General features: G+C 51.9%; 3 protein-coding genes across 8 annotated transcripts; 2 read left to right on the forward strand and 1 right to left on the reverse strand.

Moving 5' to 3' along the window:
• Nucleotides 1–279: 279 nt before the first annotated feature.
• Nucleotides 280–3,526, forward strand: PYCR3 (pyrroline-5-carboxylate reductase 3). 2 transcript variants are annotated; one of them, XM_066203965.1, is made up of 6 exons: nt 280–376; nt 1,398–1,462; nt 1,723–1,902; nt 2,533–2,745; nt 2,836–2,928; nt 3,194–3,526. In XM_066203965.1, the coding sequence occupies exons 1-6, from the start codon at nt 295–297 to the stop codon at nt 3,374–3,376; spliced, it is 816 nt and encodes a 271-aa protein (XP_066060062.1). In that variant the 5' UTR covers nt 280–294; the 3' UTR covers nt 3,377–3,526. The 2 variants fall into 2 exon arrangements, with proteins under 2 accessions (XP_066060062.1, XP_066060069.1); XM_066203972.1 differs by having other exon boundaries at nt 2,593–2,745.
• A 1,221-nt stretch (nt 3,527–4,747) lies between these two features.
• TIGD5 (tigger transposable element derived 5) lies at nt 4,748–8,072 on the reverse strand. Its single transcript, XM_066208352.1, has one exon. It carries the CDS (start codon nt 7,542–7,544, stop codon nt 5,787–5,789), a length of 1,758 nt encoding a protein of 585 aa, XP_066064449.1. The 5' UTR covers nt 7,545–8,072; the 3' UTR covers nt 4,748–5,786.
• A 3,079-nt stretch (nt 8,073–11,151) lies between these two features.
• EEF1D (eukaryotic translation elongation factor 1 delta) lies at nt 11,152–23,276 on the forward strand. Of its 5 annotated transcripts, none has more exons than XM_066208523.1 (10): nt 11,152–11,160; nt 12,718–13,875; nt 15,610–15,733; nt 17,413–17,484; nt 20,284–20,352; nt 21,451–21,547; nt 21,630–21,733; nt 22,045–22,281; nt 22,870–23,064; nt 23,177–23,276. In XM_066208523.1, exons 2-10 carry the CDS (start codon nt 12,719–12,721, stop codon nt 23,213–23,215), a joined length of 2,094 nt encoding a protein of 697 aa, XP_066064620.1. In that variant the 5' UTR covers nt 11,152–11,160; nt 12,718; the 3' UTR covers nt 23,216–23,276. The 5 variants fall into 5 exon arrangements, with proteins under 5 accessions (XP_066064620.1, XP_066064635.1, XP_066064658.1 ...); XM_066208538.1 differs by having other exon boundaries at nt 20,287–20,352; XM_066208561.1 differs by lacking the exon at nt 20,284–20,352.
• Nucleotides 23,277–24,264: the final 988 nt, after the last annotated feature.

Here is a 24,264-nt window from a genome sequence, read left to right on the forward strand (position 1 = left end):
AATTTAGTCCCCACCCCCGTGGTGGGGGACCCTCGTGGCTCCGGGGGTGCCACCCTCCGCTGAGCGCTGCGGGGAAGGTTTGGAAAGGGTTTGGGAATGTCGGGAATTCCCTCCAGGATCCCCACGCGTGGACCTGCGCGAACCACGTGGCGCCCACGCCTGCGCAGTTTCCCCTCCTTGCTCCTTTTTACCCCACCTCTTAAAGGCGGTTCCACCAATAGGAGAGCGGGGTGTGGCTGCTCGAGGCCAATCAGCGCCGGGGGTGTGGCCGTGGGGGCGTGGCCTCGCGCAGCGATGGAGGCGTCCGAGCTCTGGGTCGGGTTCGTGGGCGCCGGGCGCATGGCCGGGGGACTCGTCCGGGGGCTGCTGCAGGCAGGTACGGCATGGGGGGCGACCGCAGGGTCCGTGACACACGGGCAGGGCGGGGGACGTGCGGACAGGCCTGGTATGCCTCCTTCCCGGCGTCCCTGCGCGTCCTGTGGCGAGGGGATGTGTGCGGGGACGTGGGAACAGCGCCGGTCTGGACGCTTCCTGCACTCCCTTCCCTGTTGTGTGGTGGAGGGACATGGAGACAGTCGCGTCCTGACCCGTTCTCAAAGTCCCAGCCCGTCTCCGGGTCCCTGTCCTCCAGTGCTGGGAGGTGGGGACAACCCTGTCCTGGCCCGTTCCCAAGGTCCCAGCCCTTCCCCAGGTCCCAGCGCTCCATTGGAGGGACATGGGGACAACCCTACCTTGGCCCATTCCCAAGGTCTTAGCCCTTCCCCGGGTTCCTGTCCTGCTCTGGAGGGACATGGGGACAACCCCTTCCTGCTGCTCTTCCGCGGGGACCCTGCTCTTCCCTGCTGTCCCTGTCCTACAGATTAGTGTGGGGACAGGGGGACAGCCCTGTCCTATCCCAGTCCCCCAGGGTCCCTGTCCCCCAGATCAGCGTGGGGACATGGGGACAGCCCTTTTCTGCACCCCTCCCCAAGGTTCCTGCTCTCCCCAGGGTCCCTGCCCTCTGTGAGGTCCCTGTCCCCTACATCAGTGTGGGGACATTGGGACAGCCCTGTCCTGCCTCTCTCCCTGACATCCTTGTCCCACAGTGAGGGCACAGTCCTGTCCCTGCTCCCCGTGTGTCCCAGACTGTCCCTGTCCCATAGCACAGTGTGGGGACAGCCCTGCCCATTAGGGCCACCTCCATTGTCACTGCACCCTGACACAAGTGTGTGCCTGTGCCAACCACACCAACGGGACTCACCCCCAGCCCCCCCTTTGCTCCATGGCCCCCTGTGGGATGGTGCTGGGATTGGAGGGATCACATCCTGGTGGAAATTCGGGTGTCTGGGCTGTGCCGGGGTGTTCCCCTGACCATAGGGCCACCCCGGCCACTCACCCCATTCCCTGTGTCCTCCAAGGGAAGGTTCCAGCCAGCAACATCCTGGCCAGCGCTCCCTCAGACAAAAACCTGGATGCTTGGCGGGTGAGTGGGGTCACGGGGGTGGGAGATGTTGGGGTGTCCCTCACTGTGGGGTCAGAGCACCCTTTCCCCCCACTCTAGGGTTTGGCTCATCCCTTCCAGGTCTGGGTGAGAGCCAGACAGAGCCTCGGTGACTTTGTGACCAGAGCACATCCCCAGGCCGTGTCCCTGCCTCCGGATGTGCTGTTACCGTGGGGGTCCTGGTTTTGGGATGCTGTTTTTGGGAGCACCGGGCTGTGATCCTTCTCCCTGTCCCTGGGCAGGAGTTGGGCTGCCGGACCACGCACTGCAACCTGGAAGTGGTGCACAGGAGCACCCTGGTCTTCCTGGCCACCAAACCCCACATCCTGCCGGGTGTCCTGGAGGAGATCCGTCCTGCTGTGGGGCCCCACCACATCGTCGTGTCACTGGTGGCCGGTGTCACCATCCAGACACTGCAGCGGGTGAGAGTCCTTCTCCTTCTCCTCCTCCTTCTCTCCCGCTCCTCCTTCTCTCTTGCACCTCCTCTCCTTTTCCTTCTGATTCCCCTCCTTTCTCTCTCCTTCTCCTTCTCTCCTTTCTTTTTCCTCCCCTTCCTTCTCCTCTTCCTTCTCCTCCCCCTCCTCTTCCATCTCTTCCTCATCTTCCACCTCCTTTTCCCTTGCCCTCATCCTCGTCTTCTCTCCTTCTCTCCTTTCTTTTTCCTCTTCTTCCTTCTTCTCCTCCTCTTCCACCTCTTCCTCATCTTCTACCTCCTCTTCCTTCTCTCCTTCTTTTCCCTTGTCCTCATCCTCCTCCTTTTTTCTCATTCTCATTCTCCCTCTCCCCTTCTCCTTTTTCTCTTCCTTCTTCTTCACCTCTCATTCTCTTCTTCCTCCTCCTCTCCTTCCCTCCTCTTCCTCCTCCATTTGCACCCATGCCCATGCAGGACACACCGCCGTGGCCTTGTCCCCCACCTGGCTGCACCTCCAGCTCCCTCCCTGTGCTCCTCACTTCTCCTCCAGCCTGATGGGTGACACCCCCCGGTGTGTCCGGTCACCCTTGGGTACTTCCCGGGGCTGGCACCCCTTTCTCCCATCCCCATCTTTTCCCAGCTCCTCCCGCCCTGGACCAAAGTGCTGCGGATCATGCCCAACCTGCCCTGCGTGGTGCAGGCAGGGGCCATGGTCTTCTCCAGGGGCAGCAACGCGGGTGACGAGGAAGCCGCGCTCCTCAAGAGCCTCCTGTCCTCCTGCGGCCTCTGCGAGGAGGTCCCCGAATCCTACATCGACATCCACACCGGCCTCAGCGGCAGCGGCGTGGCCTACGTAAGCCAGGGGGACAGGGGACACTGTCCTGGGGTTTGGGGTGCCCCCCCCTTGCTCCAGGCTCACCCCTGGGTGCTCCCCTGTCCCCAGGTGTACCTGTTTGCCGAGGCGCTGGCCGAGGGCGCGGTGAAGATGGGAATGCCGGGCGCCTTGGCCAGCAGGATCGCGGCGCAGACGCTGCTGGTGAGTCCTTGGCACCACACCGGCATTGCTTCCCTTCCCTCCTGCCCCTGGGCTCCACAACATCCATCGGGATGAGGTGCTGGAGGCCTCTCTGCTTCAGTTTCCCCTCTTGGAAGCAAAAACGAGGCCACCAGAAGGGCGAAGGGCATGGCGGTGGGAAACTCCCTCGCCATGGGGGCGTTGGGATGGCGATGCCATCCAACCGTGGGGAGGGGAATTTGGGAAGTCCAAAACCTCACCTTCTCGGTGTCCTGGTGTCCCGTAGGGTGCAGCGAAGATGCTGCTGGAGACGGGGGAGCACCCGGCGAAGCTGCGGGGGGACGTCTGCACGCCCGGGGGCACCACGATCTACGCCCTGCACCAGCTGGAGAAGGGAGCGCTCCGGGCCACCGTCATGGATGCCGTGGAGGCAGCCACCAACCGGGCATGTGACATGGCCAAGGACTAGTGGACGAGCCCCTTCTGGGACAGGAGGGGTGATGGGGACCAAAGCGAGCTCCTCTGAGGAGCGGGGGGATCCTGAGATGTTCAGGATGAGGGGTGGGAGGTGGTGTGGACACGTGTTACCTCTGCAGGGCTGGAACCAAATAAACGTGGCCAGAGCGATGGGGGGTGTGGCTTTTTGTGGTCCTGGGGGCCTATGGAAGCCACCACGGGGTTACTTCCATGGGGAGGTGACATCCATGATTTCCAGGGATGGAGCTGGCGCCACGCTGGCTCCATGCTCACTGGGGATGGTGCTGGCACCAAGGTCACCAAGGAGGAAGCTGGTGTGGGATGTGTGGCACTGGGGAGAGACTTTTGGGAATGAGGTGATCCCGGTTTAACCCTGCTGGGGCTGGGAGAATGGCTGCATCCCTGTGGTCGGATCCACATCCATGAGGATGCTGCCCACATTCCAGAACTATGGGCAAGAGCTCAACCAGCCAGAAAAGCTGCCCCACAATCCCTCCCTGGCACCAGGGAATGGGATGGAAGCCCTGATCTGCTTCCAGCTCTGGGAATATTGAGGGGGTAGAAACTCAAACTTGCCCATCAGGAGAGGATCTGAGCCTATTCCATGCCCTAATGAAGCTCTGTTTTCTTCCTGGCACCTGCATGGATGCAATTAGTGATGATTTGGGAACTGCTTTGAGGATGAAAAGGTTTTTTTCTGGGCAAGACATCAGTGGTGGGAACATCTGGATGCTGAGCCCTGACTTTGGATAAGGGCCTGGAGTGCCAGGACAAGGGGGAATGGCTTCCCGCTGCCAGAGGATGGGGTTAGATGGAATATTGGGAAAATTCCTCCCTGGGAGGGTGGTGAGGAACTGGAATGGAATTCCCAGAGCTGCTTTCGCTGCTCCACCCCTGGAGGTGTCCAAGGCCAGACTGGACTGAGCTTGGAGCAACCTGGGGTAGTGTAAGTTGTCCCTGAGCACAGCAGAGGGTTGGAATTTGGTGGCCTTGCAGGTCCCTTCCAACACAAACCATTCCATGATTTGATATTCTCACCCCTCCAAACCAGTTCAAAGACCTCCAGCCCAGCACCTTCTGCTGGTCTTTGCAACATTTTTGTCAGGCAACTGAAGCCTCCTTTCATTCACAAACTCCTGTTTGAAATGAGCCACGTCCCAAGCTCCAAAATCTTTTCGTGGGGTGATTTTGGTGCAAAAGATGATAAAAATAAATGTGATTTTACATGATTACACCCCATTGGCGTAGAGAAAGCCACACTGAGAGGACACAAGCCCATGAAGATCCCCCTGGTGCCATCCCAAATTCTTCTGGGATGGCTCCACGTGACAGTTCACAGACAACAACCTCCACGTGGGAATAAAAATCCATTTAATTTCCATAAACTCTGCAGCGAGGAGACAAAGACCCGACAAGTAAAAACCCCCACCCGCCCGCTGACACGGGGGCACAGCAGCACTGAGGAGTTCATTTAATTTCCTTCTTCCAATAATTCGGCTAAAGGCCCTAAAATTCCATCCAAATCAGGTGAGGAGCCGCTAAATTCCTATCATATGCCCCCAGTATTCCAATGCGGTGCTGTGAGCCTTCCCTGCTCCAACCTCAACTCACCCAGATGCATCCTCCAGCCCTGGCCACCCCAAAAACCCCTTGGGGAACACCTCAACCCCCATCCCTGGAGCCTTCAGCTCCTTGAGGATGCTCAGATGATGGTACCTGGTTCAGCAGGTCTCCGTGGTCCAGCTGTTCCCAGCTGTGATGGGAATGATGGAGGTCATTCTCTCTCTCATGGATGTCACCCAAGTGTCCCTTTCCCAACCCAGTGCCTGTCTTAAACCAGCCCCAAACAATCCTGGTTTAACAGGAATCTGTTTTGGCAGTGGGAAGGGCATCACCAGCCTCTTCCAAGGCGGAATATTTCCCCTGCAGCACCTCAGGAGTGGTCCCTGTCCAGCTGGCTGCGCCCACCTCAGCCCTGCTCTGAGATTTGGGGATTTTTCAGTGTTACATTTCAGTGTAACATCTCCCATTACCCCAGAGATGCTGAGCAGGTCCTTCCTTCACCCTTTCTCCCCGTGGAATTGGGGAACCGGGCAATTTGGAGGGGATATCCACCCCCTTTCTGGCAGTGCCAGTGACCAGGGGCCACAAGGGACGTAAAAAATAGCACCTCCTAAATATATTTAGGTAAAGGAACAACCCTGGAATTCGAGTTGCTGCACAAAAAAATCCCCTAAATTGTGACCCACAGCCATCTGGGCTTCCTGATCCCCAGGGAGTCACAGTCACAGAGGGGTGAGTGGCACCTCCACCGCCATCCCCCCTGGGACAAACGGGGTGTCCCCAGCTCTGTGGCCAACCAGGGGTTGTTGGTAGCCAAAAAAATGGGAGTTACCACTGCCCTAGGATTGGGGGCTGTGGCCACGGCGCAGCCGCTGGGCCATGGAGATGAGGGAGCGCAGCTGCACCAGCTTCAGCGGCCCCACTTCCCGGGGGTCCTGTCTCTCCAGCCAGCGCAGCGCCGTCTCCAGACCCTGGATGGCTTCCCGAGCCGTGGGCAGCAAAGGATCTCCTCCTTCCCCACCCCTTTTGCCACCAGCTGCTTCCTCCTCCTCATCCTCCTCCACCCCGCAGCCCTCGGCGCCTTCCTCCTCGGCGTCCTCCTCGGCATCATCGTCCTCCTCTGCCCCCGGAGCCGCGTCATCCAAGTGCAACCAGTCGGACACTTCCTCGGGAGCCAAACGCTTGAAGGCCAAGGCGGCCAGGTGGGTCAGGTCACTGAAGACCTTGCTGTCCCCTCCGCCTTCCTCCCCTCCTCCCGCGGTGTCCCCGTGCTCTTCCTCGCCAGGCTGGGGCTCGAAGGCGGCGCGCAGCCCCAGCAGCCAGCACTTCTCGATGGATCCGGGCGGGATGAGATCCCAGGAGAGGCCGGCCAGGTACAACATGTCCTTGAGGAGGAAGGACCGCACGAAGTCCGCGGGACCGCCGGGGCCGCCGCAGGACACGGCCAAGCGCAGCAATTCCCGTTTGTACAGCTGCTTGAAGGCCGACACCACGCCTTGCTCCAGCGGTGCCGGGATCCGGCCTCCTGCTCCAGCCATGCCGCTCCCGGAGGAACCCTTGGAGAGGAAGAGCGCACGGATGGACCCGTCCGGAGTCTGGAGCGGCGGGGAATCCTCAGCCCCCGACCCAGAGCGGGATGGAGCGGAGCTGAGCAGCAGCACCGCCTTCTGCTGCAGGCAGCTCCGCCGCAGGTACCGCTTGACCCCCGGCACGAAGTCCTCAAAGAACCAAGCCCGCAGAAGCGCCGGCGCCAGCCGGGCCTCGGGGCTGTAGCGGTAGCAAGCCGGGAATTTCTCCTGGTTGTGATGCCGGAGACTGGCGGGGTCGCGGAGACCCCCGACCACCAAAGGTTTGAGTTTGTGGGAACCGGTCAAGTTGGCGGCCAGCATCACTGTGACGCTCTCGCCGCGGGCCGGACGCTTGGCAGTGATTCCAGCGCCAGGAAGAAGCTTCCAGAAGAGCCTGGTGATGTTGGCGTTGTAGATCTGCTCATCCCCGTAGCCGCCGGCATCGGGCAGGACTTCGGCGCGGGTGGCCGGAGCGCGCTCGGGCTCGGCGGGGAGGCCGCCCTCGCCGTAGATGCGTTGGCTGGAGATGCCGTGGCGCTTCTGCCAGCGCCAGAACCAGCCGTGGCTCGCCTTGAAGGTGCATTCGGGCCCGTAGATCTGCCGGGCGAAGGCTTCCGCCTGCGCCTGGATGAGGGGTCCGGAGAGCGGCACGCCGTGCTGGCGCAGGGCGAGGAACCAGGCGTAGACGGCGCGGTCGATCTCCTCCTCGTTGGCCAAGCGCATCTTCTTGCGCTGGGTGCCCACCTCGCCGCCGAGCTGCTCCAGGAACCAGCGGAGCTTCGCCTCGTCCTTCAGCCACCCCCGCAGAGTGCCCCCCGGCACCCCGAAAGCCCGGCACACCGACGCCTGGCGCTCGCCCTTCTTCACCCTCTCGATGGCCTGGAGCTTGTCCTTGATGGAGTAGGCGCGGCGAAGCGACATCTTCACCGACACCCCCCCGGGTGATGCGCTGCTGCCTCCACCTCCTCCTCCTCCTGCCCGCCGCCCTCCCGCCATTCCCCCGCCCTCCTCCGGCTCCCCCCCGGGCATGGAGCGACCCTCGCGTCCATGGGAATGGGAGGCGCGTTATAACCGGGGAGGAATGCGGGGATGGGGTGGGGGGGGCGCGGCGGCGCCTTTGTCTCCGCTCCGGTCCCCCGCATGCGCGCACCCCACCGCAGCCACTAAGTTGCGCCGCTGTCCCCCCCCTTATTCCTCGCCAAGTTGGAGTCTTCCTCTTATCTCCACCAGTGCCTTTGGGTTGTACCACTCTGCGAAAAGGGGGGAGCGCGCCACCCCGATGTTCCCCCCCCTTCTCACGTCGCTGTCCCCCTCGAGCTGTTCCACTCGGCTTTCAAGGGAGGGAGAAGAGGTGCGCGAAGGGAGACAACGCGCCGCACGCACAGCGCGGGGCCTCCTCCTCCCCGTAACTCCCTCCGTAAAACACAGGAGATCATCCCGGGGGAGGCACCGTGGAGGAAGCAGCGTGGTGGCGCATCTCCCTTTTCGCAGAGTGGTACAACCCACGGGCGCTAGAGGAGTTACAAGGGCGAATCCAACGTGGAAAGGAAAAGGGGGGGATGCGCATCCTAATAGTTACCGGGGGGTGGTCCGCACATCCCGCTTCCAGCTGCCCGTGATGTTCCACATGTCCCGTTGATGGCGGGGGGGGACAGGCCCCGCGCTGTGCATGTGACACGTTGTCTCCCCACAGCGCACCCCCTTGTCCCCCCCCCCTCGCGCGCCGCGTGTGGTACGCGCCTCCCCCATAACTCTCCGCGCGGCGCGCGCCGCCACCCTTTATCCCGGCGGCGGCCGAAGGGAGCGGAGGGGCCTTGAGGGGTCAACGCTGCCGGTGAGTCCTGCTTCCCAGCCCCTGGGAATCCTTATGTCCCCACTTAGAGTCATTTGTCCCTCTCCCTGAGCCTCGGTAATGGGAGTTTCGGGGGTCTGCAGAGCGTCCTTTACCCCTCTAGGGCGGGAGGTGGGGGGGCCCTCGTGATATTTGGGGAGAATGGATTTCAGGGGCCCCTTCAGGGTGTGTAGGATTCCTTTATCATCTCAGAATCCCCAGGAAGGAGGTTGTGATCACCCCTTTTATTGTCTTAAGGGCACTTTTCCTGTGGAAAGAGGGATTTGGGGGTCCTCTCATAGGGAATGGGGCTCCTTCCCTCACAGTGGTGGGGAAGAGGGGAGTTTTGGGGATCCTTCCTCGTATTTGGGGGTCTCGCTCCCTGTTAAAGCCTCAGAAAAGGGAGTTTGGGAAGGTTCTCCCGTTGTCTTTAGGGTCCATTGCATTCCCCCAGAGTCCTGAGGGAGGGGATTTGAGGTGCTCTTGGTTTTTGGGATAACTTTTCCATGCTTAGAATCCTAGGGAATGCTGGGGTGACCCCCCTTTCCCCATGTTTTTGGTGCCTTTTCCCTTAGTAGGTCTGGAAAGGGGGTCATGGGAGTCCTTAAGAGTTCTGACGGAAAGGATTTGGGGATGCTCTTGTTTCTTGGGATTACTTTCCCCACCTAAAATGCCAAGGAATCCTGTGGTGACACTCCCCACACCCAATGTTTTAGGGTCTTTTTCCCTCAAGAGTTCTGGGAAGGGGCATGTGGAAGCCCCCTCCACATTCCCTGTGGGGTCTCTGCTTCCCTCACACCCCAAAAAGAGGATGTGGGAGATCCCCACGGTATCTGGGAGATCCCCTTCCTCCTTCCAGGTACAGGGAAGGGGGATTTTAGGATTCTCCATGTCTTTGAGGTCCCTTTCCTTTCCCAGGATTTAGGAACTTTCTGTTACAGGTAAGGGGTGCGTGGACCCGTGCTGGGGGTCTTCCTAAACCTTTGTGGTTTTCCACAGATTGTGGGGACATATTCCCTGGGTTTTTTTTTTGGAGAATATTCCAGATGTATTAAAGCCTCACCTCTTCAAGTCTGGGTTGGGTAGGGGGCAAAAGGGATCCATGATATTCCTGCCCTGGTGGGGAGGGAAATTTAGGGATCCCACACATCCCCAGCTGCTCCAGGTGCCTTGAGGGATCTGCTCCTCCCCCCGTTCCTGGGATTTTTTTTGTCCAGTCACTTTCTGCAAAGGGAAACTGGAGCTGCTGCCGTGTCCTGGCACAGAGCAGCCGATCCATCCCATATCCCAACCCCTTTGGCTGCCTTTCCAAACTTATCCCGGAGCTGGGAAACCTGGAAAAACAGCTCGAGGTGCACCTGGGCTCTGCTTATCTCACCTGTGCCTCTTTCCTTGTGCTGTTCCCAAATTTCCGTCACCTTGCTGGAGTTTGTCCTCTCCCTGTTTGTTTTTTTTTCGTTTGTTTTTTTTTTTATCTCGATGCTCAGGAGGGAGGGATCCATTTCCAAACTATTTTGGGACCGGGCAGAGCCTGCTGTTGTGCTCCATGGGGTTTTTGAAGGATTACATCCCCGACGAAACTTGCTGAGGCTGCCGCATCGGCGTTCCCAGAAATCCCCTGGGGATTTGTTCTGTCGCATCCAGGTCACCGATGATTTGGAATTGATTGGGATCCTGATGATCACAATCCTTAGGGATGACAAAGGCAAAATTCCCTTTCCTGAGCTGTTTTGCTGTAATTCTTTCCTCTCCTTTTCCAGGTGTGTCCCATTTCTCCCTGACCTTCAGGTAGGATTTTTTCCTCACCTGAGCTGTTCATTCCCGACTCTTTTTTTTCCTCTGTTTCTCCTGAAGGTGACACGTTCCCAGTCTTTTCCTTCTGCTGATTTCCCATATCCATGATTATCTCATTAGGAATTTTCAGCTTGGAGCAGAAAAATTGTGGTTTTAAGTGATCAAAGATGGGAATTGTGGTGTTTTCCTGGAATGTGGAACTTTGTCTCATAGCAAAGGTGTTGATAAGGGTCTGACTTAGGGAGGAGCCAATTTTAGGGATTGAAATCATCAGGAATTTGGGAAGAGCCAATTTTAGGGAAGGAAACCAGCAGAAGAGCTAGTTTTAAATGAATAAAACACTAGATGCAAGTGTTAATATTTTGATTTATTTTGATTTCCCTGATGGTTCTTGAGCTCTCATCCTGAATTTCTGGTGTGTGACTTTTCCCAGTGGTTTTTAATCCTAAAACTTTGTGTTTGAGGAAGCAAAAATGGCAATTTTTGGTGGAAAATTTTGAAAGGTGATGTTTGTGTGATTAAAATCCCTTTTTTCCAGGAGAACTGATGGGCACAGAAGAGAAATGACTTTATTTTTCCCAATTTTTCCCTGTTTAGAAGCTTTATTTCCTTGGAAAATCGGGGTTTTTTTCAGGATTGAACATAAGGTTTGGCTGCTTGGTTTGGAAGCAAAAAGGTGCTGCAGGAATGTTTGGAATCACCCAAAAATTGGGATCCTGACTTCCATCAACACATGGCAGGTTGGGAATTCTCAGGCTGCTGGATGGGAAGATCCTTTTGGATAACATCACAATAACGTTCCTTTCATGGTTGTTAAAATGAAAATAAACTCATTTTCTGTGGTGTTGGTTCACAAACTTCATGGAGTTCTGGAAAGTTCATCAGCTTAAATGTGGTAATTAATTAATCCATTAATTATTAAATAAATGATTTGGCTGAGGAGCTGCTGCTTCTGTAGAAATTGGAATTTTTTCTCTAATTTTATCCTTTTTTTTTAATGCTGTCGTAGGAGCAAAAAAAGTAAGTACCTTCTAATTGTTGTGTGTGTTTTTTGGGAACTCTGGAAAATCTGGGAATGTCAGCACTGCTGGGGTATTTATTAGACAAATCACTGCAGAGTTTTCTTGGAAAGAATTATTTTTAAGGAGTTTTTAAAATTAATTTCAGCTCTGTCAATTGGAGGGAATCTCCTGGGAGTTCTTCATTATGGAATTCTTATGGAATTCCTATTCCATAATTCACCTCATCCTTGAGGTCTGCAATTCCAGGGCTTGGAGCTGTTTTAAAAACTGAAGCAAGATCACTTTAAAAAGTACATTAAATAATGGGAGAAAATTAATTTAATTTTATAAAACTCAAATTTTAAATTTAGTTTAAAAAAATTAGGATTTTTTTTCTGCAAAATCCCACAAATTTTTTATTTTTTTACTCATTATTATTTATTTACTATGATAAATTTATTTCCATGTAAAGGTCCTAACAAGAATTTATTGCTTCATAAAATAATTGAAGAGAAAACCAAAATAAATTCAAAATTTCAAAATAACCTTTAATTTTGAAGTTTTTGCTTTAAATTCTGAATTGAAAACTCAGTTTTTAAGCATTTTTAGCTAAATCAAAGTTTCCCAACTCCAGGAGAAAAAAGGAAAATCTCCTTTTGCCATTCCTAATAATTTGTCTAATAGGAATCTAATTAAGATTTTAAACTCTATAAATTTAAATGTTTAAAGGCAAAAATTTAATTTATTAATATATAAGTTTAAATGGAAATATTCAAGACATTAAAAAAAGCATTTATGTCTGAATTTTAAATTAAATTTTAAATTCAAAGTGATACATTTAAATTTTAAATTAAAATTAAATAAATTTTAAATTAAATTTTAAATTTAAACTAAAATTAAAATCCAAATTAAAATTTGAAATTAAGCCTTGGACTTTAGGCTTCCAAAATCTTCTAGGAATTCTTGGAATTACAAACCTTTGAGGATCCTTCATGTATCTGGGAATTCTATTTGGCAACCTGCCACAGGTCAATTTTTATTAATTAATTATTGAGTTAACCATGAGATTTCCAGCTCCTGGACAAGTTTAATTTGCCAATAACTTAAATTTTATCCCAAAATTAAATCCCAGTGTTTCAGTAGCTGCCTTTTAGTAGGAAAACCCAACCAGGACTAAACAACAACTTCCAAAAACTCAAAAACTGGAGCCAGTTTTCCCAAAATTCTGCCTGATTGGGAATAAGTAACAAACGATTAATGACTAATACACTAAGTTGCAATAATATCCCATAATTCCCAAGGATTTGAACAAAATCCTGTGGGTTTTTCTCCTTGCCTGTTGCCTTATAATTTGGAATGATGGGGGGAATTCTTGGCAGGAATATTTTAGGAGAAAGGAACTTTCGGCCGCACTAAATTCAGACTTATCCCAAAAGGGAGGAATAAACGGAATATTAGCGCTTTTTTCCGGGATTTTTAAGGGATAAAAAGAAAGCTCCTGCATGCCCTTGCTTTGCACTGCTGCCACTACATTTGTTGTGCTTATCTCTCCATGCTGCCCGTTTATTTTTGGGAGGATGAGGACGCGAAAAAATCCCTGCTCCGTGGACAAAGTTTGGCTGGAAAAACACCGGAACGACGAAGCCGAGCGGGAAGTGCCGGAGCGGGAAGCGCCGGAGCCCGAGGCCGTCAACGGGATCTGCCATGAGGATTCCATCGAGGGGGAATTCAAGGGGGACCTGAAAAAACCCAGGAATGGCAAAAAGCAGCGGAAACGGAAGCGCTCCCCGAAGCCCAAAGCCCCGGATTCCAAGCTGGAGGCGATCCTGGCGGGAATGTCGGCGGAGCGCGTGTGGTTCGACAAGCCCTTGTACGACCGCGCCGAGAGCGCCTACAGGAAAAGATTAGCGGGTTCCCAGAGTTGGGAATCGCCTGAGACTGGAAAAACGGCTCAGGAATCTCCTGCCGTGGCCGGGTCGAAATCCAGCCAAGATATTCCCAAGGCGAGGATGCTGCCGGCGTGTTCCCACGGGAACCTGGCTGCCTGTCACCACGTCGTCCAAGGGGTTTGGATCAACAAGTTTGACTTCGATAAGGCCGAGAGGGCGTTCATGGAGAAATCCCAGTTTTCCCTTCCTCCCAACGTCCTGGCCATCCCATCCGTGTGGCCAAATTCCAGGCTGGGAACGCCGGATGAGGGCTACGGCACGGCCTTGCCCACTCCTGCCACGCCAGGCTTGGCTCCCAGCATTCCCAACTCTCCCCTGGCCTCCGTTCCCAGTTTGCCCAGCTCCGACCAGCAGACGGTCAATGGGAAGCCGCAGATTTCCAACTGGGAAGTTCTGGCGTCCGAGGTGTGGCTGGAGAAGCCTCTCTACGATGATGCTGAGAAGAATTTTTACGAGAAGATGTTGGACGGGCACCCCTCGGATAAAACCCAGCGGCGGCAACGCGGCTGCGCGGAAGTGTCCAAGGACCACAACCTCGGGAAGCAAACAGGAATCGCCTCCGCCAACCCTCATCTTCCCGGTATTCCCAAGGAAAATCCCACCTGCTTTTTCCTGCACAAAGACAGCGAATCCGTGTGGCTGAATAAGGTGACCTACGACAGGGCCGAATCCCGGTATTTCGCCCTGGAAGCAGCCAGAGCAGTGGAGAAAACAGGGATCCAGGAATGTGCTGCAGGAAATCCCTCCCATCCAGCTGCTCCAAGCATTCCTGCACCAGAAATGAAGTAGGAGAAATTTGTTTGGGGGGGTAACGCCCATGCAAAAGAAACGGCCGGGTCGGGATTGAGCCGAAAGGAATTTGCATGCGGAGAAGACTTGGGTGGACCTGGAGATGATCCCGGTGGGCAGGGAGCAGTGGGGAAAATCCTTCAAGGAATTCCCTTTCTCCTGAGGAATTCTGGTGGATAAAGGCTGTGTTTGTGTGAAAAACTAGAGGTTGAATGTTTAAAGGCAGGGCTGGGAAGTGAGCTCGGTATCCCCCTTTTTGCATGGATACAGCACCATCCTCCTTTCCATCCTCTCATTCCATGTAAAAATCAGCATCATAACCGGGATCCAGCTTGAAGAAGGTTTGGAAATGACTGGAATACAATTTAGGGATTCACTCTGGCGGGAGCATGTGCTGTAGCTTGGTTTTTTTGAGGGCATTTATATTCAGTCTGTTAATTTTTGGAATGCCCTTGGATCCTCTCCAAAGGCAGAGCTAAGGTAGAGATGGATATTCCTGGAAAAAAAGACTCTTGGAGCATCCGTCCTCATTTCTGATCCGTGAGTTTTGTTGGGATTTCTTGAAAAGCTTTTAGGATCTTTGTGGCAAGGGATCTAGGGGTTAAATACCTTTCACCTGGTCCTGTTTGGGATCATTTCCTCTTTGGTCAGAACTGGATATTTGGGAAAATCCACATGTCTCTGTAAAAAATGTGGGATAAATTTGTATTTGGGATTTTCTGCGAATGACCCTGGTTGGAATTTTCTGGAATGACCCAGGTGCTGGAGGTTTGAGTGTGGAAGAGTGGTTTTGCTGCAGCTCCTGTGTCTGGTGGCCTCTGGTCTCTTCCAAGTGGGTAGATAAGATAAGAAGGGATTTGACTTCAGGAAAATAGTTTTTTTTGGTTTCTCAGGAAGTGTTTTGTGTAAAACTGGGATTTGGGATGACGAGGAGAGGCTTTGTGGAGCCTGCTCCAGTTGTGATTTTCTTGTGCTGCTCTCCACCTCCTCAAACTTCTGCTGCCTCTGTCCCTGTCCCTTGCTGGAATTCAGAGCACTTCCTCTTTTCCTCCTTTCCAAGGGCTCTGTTTCCCTTCAAATTGAGAATTTAACCCACCTTTGGAAGCTGCTCCATAAAAACCCCCCATTTCCCAGCAGGATTCGCGGTGTTTCGTGCTGTTTTCCCGTGTAGTGCCAGGTCTGTCCCTTCCAAGTGTTGCTGATTTTTGTCAAAGATTTCCCAGAGAATTTGTGGATGCCCCATCCCTGGAATTATCCAGGGAAAAGTTGGATGAGGCTTGGAGCAACCTGGGATAGTGGAAGGCGTCCCATGGCAGGGAGTTGAAACTAAATGATCTTTCTGCTCTTTCCCAACCCAATCCATTCCATGATTTCTGTTCCCTTTTTAGTCTCCTACGCCAGGCATTTTCCTTAGCATGGACTAGAAAATCCTGGGAGTTTTGGGTTTGGTTTTTTTTTTGTTGTTGTTGTGGAATAAAGTCTGGATCAGCTGATTCATCCCATCCCCACTCCATGCCCAGGTCAGGCAGGTGGGTGATTAATCTGTCCTGCTTTTTTAAGAGGATCCTGGATACCCTAATCCGCAGCCAAGCTGAGCTGCAGGCACAGAAAAAACGCTCCAGACGAGCTCTTAACCTTCAATCCTTGTGGGAATTCACTTTTCTTTTTTTTTTTTTTTTTCTTTTTTTTTTTTTTTTTGTGGCTGTTTTTCCCCCATCTCCTTTTCCCAGGAAAATGGCTGTGGATTACTTCCTGCACGACAAGGTCTGGTTCGAGAAGTACAAGTACGACGACGCCGAGCGAAGGTTCTACGAGCAGATGAACGGCCCCATGGGTGGCCCCTCCCGCCAGCAGGTAATTCCCAATCCCAGGAATTCCAGAGTAAGTCAAAGGACGCGATCCACCTGGGTTTTTGTGGGATTTCTGCTCTTTGTGCTTTTTTTTTTTTTCCCAAGTCTTCTTGGAGCTCTCTAAACTGTTTCTTACCCCTCTTGGTTTTTTTTTTCCTTCCCCCACCGTTTTCTGTGGGAGATCAGATGAACCAGTCCCAGCTTCCAGCAGTTATCCTTAATTTTTCCAGGCTGCTGGGATCCGTGAGGACACAGTTTGAGCTGGAAATCCCCCAAAATCCCCAATTTTATTGGCAAAGAGCATCCCTGTCCCCCTTCATCCAGGGAAAATGCTGCTTTGCTTCCGTTTTGGAGCAGACCTTTGGGATATTCCAAGGGAATACAAACCTAAAGTTTGAACAGAGGCACCACAGCTCCAAAGGGTTTTTTTTGGGCGGGGGGAATTTTTTTATCCCTCTCTTTTGTACTCCTGGAAATATTCCAGGTGTTCCAGTGGAAGACTCTGTTCGTGGTACTGGTGAGTTGGGGAGGGGAGGGCGGAAGGGGAAGCATGATCCTGCTGAGCTGAAATGTTTCCAGCTTCAACATTATCCCAAAATTATTCCTGTTCCAAGGTCCAGGGCTTTCCTAACCTCTTCCTCCTCCTAACTGCTCGTGCCTTTGGAATGCTGAGTGTTCAGTGCCTCTTTCCAAGTGTTTACAGGGAAGCTTTTTGCTGAAATTACAACTTTTAGGTACGTTCCAGCTATTCCTGCTGCCCATCCTGGCTTAGGTGCTGGCACAGCACCTGGGAGATGGGGAATAAAAAAAAAATTGGGAGCTCTGGGTGAGTGCTGGAAGTAGGTTTTGGAGTGAGAACCTCTTGGAACAGTTCAACTGTTTCGAGGCACATCAGGAGCTTCCAGTGAAGGAGTTTGGCCTGGGAGAGGTGGTTTGAAGGATGTTTGGAGATCCTGCAGGAATTTTATCAGCCACTTCCTCTATAGAAAAATATCCTTAAAACCTCCTTGGAAGCAGCAGGAAGTGGGGCCCACCTGGATGTATCCAGGCTGTTTCTCCTTTATTTTCTGTTTAAATCAGGATTTGGGGGAAATTTCACATCTCAGATCTTGCTGGTGGGGGTTGCAGTCTGGGAAAGGCAAGGAGTGAACAGATCATGGAATATCCAGGGAGGGAATCTTGAAATCCAGGCTAAGGCATGGCAGCAGGAGCATAGGGGGAAAAAATTCCTGGTGTTCTGAGTCCCACCTTTTTGGATAGAGCAGAGTCAGGGTTGTCACTTCCTGCCTGAACTCAGGTAATATTATGGAAAAATCCTGCCTGAGGCTGAGTTTTTAAGGAGTTCTGGAGTCACTCCAACCCTCTGGCAGCTTCCCAAACTTTTCAGGGTAATCATAGGGAATTTAAAAGCTCTTTGACTGGATGATCCTTTTGGACACGTGACCAGGGATTGCCCGATTTAGCCCCAATCCTTACGGCAAAAATCGCTGAATCATGGAAAGGACAATTCCCAATTTTCCCAATCCCCTCGCTCTTCCTTCCTTTTGTTGGTTTCTCTTTTTTTTTTGGTTGTTGTTGGTTTTTTTTTTTTTTTGAACTTCCCTGATGAATTTTTTTCCCCCCATGTTTCAATATTTTTTTTTTTTAAAAAGAAACTCTTGGTTCTTTCTGCGCTGTTTGCAGGAGAACGGAGCCAGCACGATCCTCCGCGACATTGCCAGAGCCAGGGAGAATATCCAGAAATCGCTGGCCGGAGTGAGTACCCAAGCTCTCACCAGCTGGCTGCCTGCATCCCATTTTTTTATTTTTTATTATTATTATTATTTTTATGGAATTCTAATCCCTTAGATCATTTGGCTTTCTTGGTTGGAAGTTAGAGGAGAAGACCAAGGTGTGCAGCGCCGTGTGCCACCAGCTCCGCTCCCATCCCCACGCGCTGCTCGCCTGCAGCGCTGCCAAAACTGGATTTGGGTTAAAAGAATTCCCTGAATTGGGCTTTTCCTTCCCTTTTTCATTTTTTTTTTTCTTTTTTTTTCCTGGTGGGATGTTCCCATGGGTCTTAACTAACAGGTTCCAACTTGCTGAGTGTGTGGCTCCTTTTTTGGGATACACTGGGCTGCCACCTTCTCTTCCCTGTTTTGCTTCCGGTTTAGGGGATGTGCAAAAAAACCCAAAAAAGGAGTGAATGGATCATGGAATTTCCAGTGGAAATTTAGAAAAGAAATTCCATGGAATTTTCCAAAAAAAAAAAGAAAATAAATGGTGTTTTCCATCTGCTGCATCCAGGGAATTCAGCTTGGCTACAAAGCTCCAAGGCTGGAGCGTCCTGGAGGAGCTCAGGAATGTACTTTGTGGAGGTATTTTTGTGCTGAGTGCAGACAAGAGCGTTAACAAAAAAAAAAATCTTCATTTTTGTAAAAGGAAGTTAAAATACTAATGAGTGGTTTCACGGGAAAGGAAAATCCATGGAATACAAGCCAGGTGTCTTGATTTCCTGCCTCTGCAGTGGGACTCCCAAAGGATTCCATCCATTATTTGGCCTCATAATTCCCTCTTGGAATGTGTGGCACCCTCGGTTTCTACCTTTGATCAGTCCAATATCAGGGGGCAACAAGGAATTCTCCCTTTCCCAAGGGGAATATTCCATCTTCCTCCTTACACCAGCAGAAAGGAGCCAGGCATTTGGGATGAATATAAGGAATCAGGATTTCAGCCAACAGCTTAAGGAAAAGTTTTCCTGAACTGGCTCATTTTATATAAAAAAAAATATGGATAAAGGAGGTCCCCATCCCAAACAAGGTCAAAAATTCCTTTGGGAAGAACTTTTGGAATTGGGCAAGGGGCAGGGAATCTACACCCAAATCACCTGGAAGTGCTGTTCATCCTCATCTTCCAGAGTGTTTTGCCAAAGATGAGGAATTTCTCTCCTGACTCCTGTTAAAGAGCTTTTTTGGCAGAGAATCCTAGAAGTTTGGGTCATCCAGGTGCTGTAACAGGGAACTGGTGAAGCAACAGCCCAAAGCCAGGACAGGAATTTTGGGATATAAACTGTTGGGAAAACTTGGAATATGAGGAGAGTCTGGAGTTCCTAGATTATGAGGAAAAGCAGGAAGTAGAACAGGAAATCCCACCTGAACACAAGAAAAAGTTTATTGTCTCTGATATTTCAAACATATTTTAGGGATTCAAACTTCAGGGAATAACAGATGTTTATATCCCAAGTTGTTCAGCTGAAGTCCTGTTTTGAACCCTTCATAATTCCCAGGGATTTGATTTGTTTGGATAATAAAGTTTATGCACAATTCCAACTTTTCCAAGCACTTCAGCTACCCAAAATATTTGAGATAGGCTGCAGCTTTAAGGTGGGTTCAGCACAAAAATTGCGGCTTAAAAATAAAGGATTTGAGGGCTTTACACAGGAGTGCAGAGGAAGGGAGGGAAGTGATGCCGTGGAACCCCCCACCTTTGGAATTTTGAGTTCTTATCCCTGATAAAATTCACGGATGCTTGTGTGGAGCTGGAAGTTGGAAGAAGGTTGGAAGAGGGAATGGGTTTTGTGTGCTGTGATGGAGGTGTGGTGTCCACGCTCCCAAAGCTTGGAGCATCCTTAGGGAAGATCCCACAGTCTCCTAAAGGCATTTTTTTCCGTAATTTTTGAGGATTTGGGACATGGTTGTGCCTCTTGCATTGTCTTATGGGTTCCAGTTAAGATCTCTTGATTGCTTCAGCTTGGGACAGGTATCCCTTGCTCTTCCCATGCTCTTCCCTCTTTTTGTTTTGAGGAATTATTTACAGGGAAGAGAAATCGTCTCTCCCTGTGCTGACGCTGCTTGAGCACCTCCAATCCTGGGATCAGTTTTAGGCCCTCATGACAAGAAGGAGATTGAGGGGCTGGAGGGTTTCCAGGGAAGGGAATGGATTGGGAAAGGTCTGGAGCACCAGGAGCAGCTGTGGGAGCTGGAAGGGCTTAGCCTGGAAAAAAAAAAAAAAAATGAGGTTCAGGGAGAACCTTCTCACTTCCACAAATCCCTGACAGGATTCCCAAGTGGGAATCAGGATCTGCTCCCAGGGAATGAGGGGACAGGATGAGAGAAAACCACCAGAGGGGAAGTTTAGCTGGAATATTAGGAAAATTCCTCATGGAAAGGGGCTGGCCAACCCTGGAACAGAGGTGGACTCCCCATCCCTGGAGGGATTTGACATCCCTGTGGATGTGGCACTTGGGGATGCGCTCAGTGGTGGCCTTGGGGGGACTGTTGGACTCCCTGGGCTCAGAGGGATTTTTCCCACCTCCATAATTCCATGATTTCCATCCTTGGAGCATCAGGGCTGGCATGGTGTGATGAGCCCACAGCGCTGCATGAGCTCCCTGCGGACACGGAGATGTTAGTGGAGAAGATCCCAGAATTCCTGGGGATTTGTTTGTGTGCAGTGCAAGGCTGCTTCCCACCACTCCACAACATTCCCTTTGCATGTGGCTCTTCCCTGTGCTTGAGTTCCCTCTGGAATGGCGAAACCTTTTCCCATCTTCCCAAACTTTTTCCCGCCCTGCAGCAGAAGACGCCTGCTCGGAGCAAGGAAGCTCCTTGTGCCCGTCCCAAGAAACAGTCGGGACGCTCCGCTGTAAGTGAGCCCTGCATGGATGGAGCCTGTGGAAAAACGGGAGAGGATTTGGTGGGATGAGGATATGGAGCAAGTTCTCCTTCCTCAGGGTTTGTCCTTTGGCACTGGGATAAACCTGGATAGTGGGATCTGCTGACAGCAGGGAGTTGTCCCAGCTCCGTGTCCAGGGATCTGCACTCACCTCCCTGAGCCTGAATCCACAGCTGAGGCATCGGAGATGGAATTTTTTCCTGCCCCTTTGATATTTCCCAGCCTCGTCCCCCTACAGCTTGGACAGGGCTTGGAGCAGCCTGTGATCGGCTGGATGATCCTTAAAATCCCTTCCAACCCAAACCATTCCATGATTCAGACCTTTCCTTGTGCCTCATATTCTTCATCTTATCCCTGCTTTTCCATCTTATGTGACTGCTGAGATTCCACACCGGAATGAAAGAGAATAAATTATTCTCTCTTCTTTTCACTTAGAAATGACAAATCAAGGGCAAATCCTGTTATTTTCTTTCCCTTTGCTGCCTGGAATTGATGGATAAGGAACCTCCTTAACATTAAAAAAAAAAGCTCTTTTTTTTTTTGCTGTCAAAAAAATCCATTGTAAGCCAGAGTTGGAATAATTATTCCCTCAGGATGTGTTAAAGCAGCTTGAAATTGTTAGGAGAGGAATTAAAGGCTGGGCTGGGGAAGGTGGGAGTGTAGAATTCCTGGGATTTTTCTAGCTTTCCCAGTGTTACCTTAGGCAGGTCATTCCTGTCCCTCAGTGGGTTGGGAGAGGAGACCAGGGGTCTCCAAGATTTTTTTTAAGGGGCTTGGTGTGAAATTTTACATAAATTTTACGTGGTTTTGGTGGCATTTTGGGATCCGAGAGTGGGAGAAGTGATTTTATCCTTTGCTCCTTGGTGCCAGCTGAAATTCCTCGGGGTTTAGTCCATGCTTCATTTTACAGAGCTGCTCCATTAGTTTCTAACCTAATTTAGAGATAATAGCCTTGGTTTTAGTTCAGCTCCTGAACTTCCTCCCTCCCTGAAGACAAGACTCTTGCTTTGCTTCATGGATTTTTAGGGAGGAGGGGAAACAATTTCGTCCCGGTTTTCCTCATTGCAGAGCGCAAGCACAACCTCCTCTGGACCTGCTGGTGACCAAAATGAGCTCCTGTCCCGAATTTCCCACCTGGAAGTGGAAAACCAGAACCTCCGCAGTGGTGAGTGGGAGAATTCCTTGTCCTGGCTGGAGACCTGACATGCAGCTGGGAATTTAAAGTCATTTTCCCCTCCTCTTTCCAGTTGTTGCAGACCTCCAGATGGCCATTTTCAAGCTGGAAAGCCGCCTGAACGCTCTGGAGAAATCCTCAACTTCCCACCAGCCCTCAGCTGTTCCTCCAACCCAGGTGAGCTTTGGAAGAAAGCTGGAATCTTCCTCTAGGAATTATAACCAAAGATCCCTGTGGACAAATGTCCTGTTTTGATAAATCCCACGTGGAGGATAAATCCATATATATATATATATCTATATATATATATATATCTCCATATATATATTTTGATAAATCCATATAAATCCAGCGTGGAGGATTGTTCAGTGTTCCCGAGCAGTGGAGATTCCCATTCCTGAGCTTCTTTGTGGCTGCTCTGCTCGAACTCCAGGTTAATCTTTTCCCTCTTTTTTCCCTTAAAAAAACCCCCCTTGGATCTGGTGAAGAAAGTGGAACCGTTCAGCGTTCCCTCCAAAAAAGTGGAGCTCCCGGCCAAGAAAGCCGAGCCAGCTGCTGCCGAGGAGGATGAGGACGATGACATCGACCTTTTTGGGAGTGACGATGAGGAGGAAGACCAGGAAGCTGCCAAAGTCCGGGAAGAGCGGCTCCGGCAGTACGCGGAGAAGAAGGCCAAGAAGCCGGGACTCATCGCCAAATCTTCCATCCTGCTGGATGTGAAGCCTGTGAGTGGCTTTTGGGATTTGGGAGCTCTGGGGGCGAGGCTGGGAAATCCCCCTCTCATCCAGGTGTGGGTGGTGGTGGCACCTGTGGAATTCCAAACAAGGGCTGGGAGCGAGGTGGGATTTGTTGGCACAGAAGCCTGGAATGGGTTTGGATGGATGGGACTTTAAATCCCATCTCATTCCATAAGCAGGGACACACTTTCCACTATCCCATGTTGCTCCAACCTGGCCTTGAACACTTCCAGGGATGGGGCAGCCACAGTTTCTCTGGGAATTCCATTCCAGGGCCTCACCAGCCTCCCAGGGAAAAAATTTCTCCCCAATATCCTGTCTAATCTCACCCTGTTCCAGTTTAAAACCATTCCCCCTTGCCCTGTCACTCCATCCTTGTCCAAAGTCCCTCACCAGCTCTCTTGGATCTCCTTGAGGCAACTGGAAGGGGCTCCGAGGTCTTCTGGAGCTTTTTCCAGCCAAGAAAGGGCACTTTGGATCAGTTGTGACATTCCCAGAGGTGTCACCTGGATACCCCTCGGAGCTGCTGATGATCCCGAAGAAAACACTAAATCCTCCCGATTCCCACTTTTCCAGTGGGATGACGAGACCGACATGGCCAAGATGGAGGAGTGTGTCCGCTCCATCCACATGGACGGGTTGGTGTGGGGAGCCTCCAAACTGGTCCCAGTCGGATACGGCATCAAGAAACTCCAAATCCAGTGCGTGGTGGAGGATGAGAAAGTCGGGACGGACATCCTGGAGGAGGAGATCACAAAGTTTGAAGACTATGTAAGTCTTGGAATGGGATGTGGGAAGGGCCTGGAACCCACGGGAGAGGGGCTTAACTCAGGTGTGTTTTCCTGGCAACACCTGGATGACTCCAGCTTTTGTCCCCTTCCAGGTGCAGAGCGTGGACATTGCTGCATTTAACAAGATTTAGAAGGAAAAATTGTATCCCCGTCCTCTGAACCCGGAACTAATAAAGAAACATTGGGAGTGCACCTTGGGTCGTGGGTGTTTCCCTCGGGTGCAGCTTCTCCAGAGGGATTTGATGGGAGATTTTGGGATATTTGAGCAACCTGGGCTAGTGGAAGGTGTCCCTGCCCATTGCAGGGGATTGGAATGAGAGATATTTAAAGTCTCTTCCATCCTAAACCATTCCGTGATCTCCCCATTTTTCATGGAAGGAAAGATCTCAAGACATGCACCTGAATTTTGGGGCTGGAATGAAGGTCTCGGGGTGTTTCCTGTCACCTTTCCCAAGGTTTAGAGACTCCAGTCACTCCCTACAAAAAACCAGGATGAATAACCAGGAAGCATCCAGGAATTGCTGGTTTGGGATGGATTTCATCCCTCTTTTCCCACTGACTCCCTGCCCAGGCCACTTTAGTTGTGTGTGGCCTGGCGAAGGGACAGGTGACATTCCTCACTTTGGGAACACGAGGTCTGTCCCAGTGCCAGAGTCCAAGGTCTGGGGCCACCAAGGGACACGGGAAGCTCCATGGGATTGTGCTGCAAGGCTGTCCCTTGTCCTGGTGGGGCTGGTCACTTGGTATGTGACACGTGTCCCTCGCAGGGTCCTGCCACGCCCAGAGCAGTGCTGGCAGTGCCACTTGTCCCCTGTGCTGCCATCCTGAATCCCTGCTGGCACAGCAGGTGCCACCTGTGCCCTCTGCATCCCATTTCTGTCATGTCACCACCCCTGTGTCCCCTGTGTGTGCTGCCATCCCCTGTGCCCCGTGTCCTGCGTCTGTCGCCATCCCAGTGCCACCCGTGTGTTGCCATACGTGTCCCGTGTTCCCTGTGTGTCACCATCTGTCACCCGTGTGCTGCCATCCCTGGTGCCCTGTCCCCGTTGTCCCCCCGTGTCCCCCTGTCCCCGTATCCTCCCTCTGCTTCTATCCCGGTGTCCCCCTTGTGCTGCCATCCCTGCGCCGCATGTCGGCTCTGCGCTGCCACCCCGCGTGTCCAGCGGTGTCGCCAACCCTG

This window comes from Chamaea fasciata, unplaced genomic scaffold (assembly GCF_029207755.1).
Source record: "Chamaea fasciata isolate MVZ Bird 193981 ecotype frontalis unplaced genomic scaffold, bChaFas1.0.hap1 SCAF_1, whole genome shotgun sequence".
Taxonomy (NCBI): Eukaryota; Metazoa; Chordata; class Aves; order Passeriformes; family Sylviidae; genus Chamaea; species Chamaea fasciata.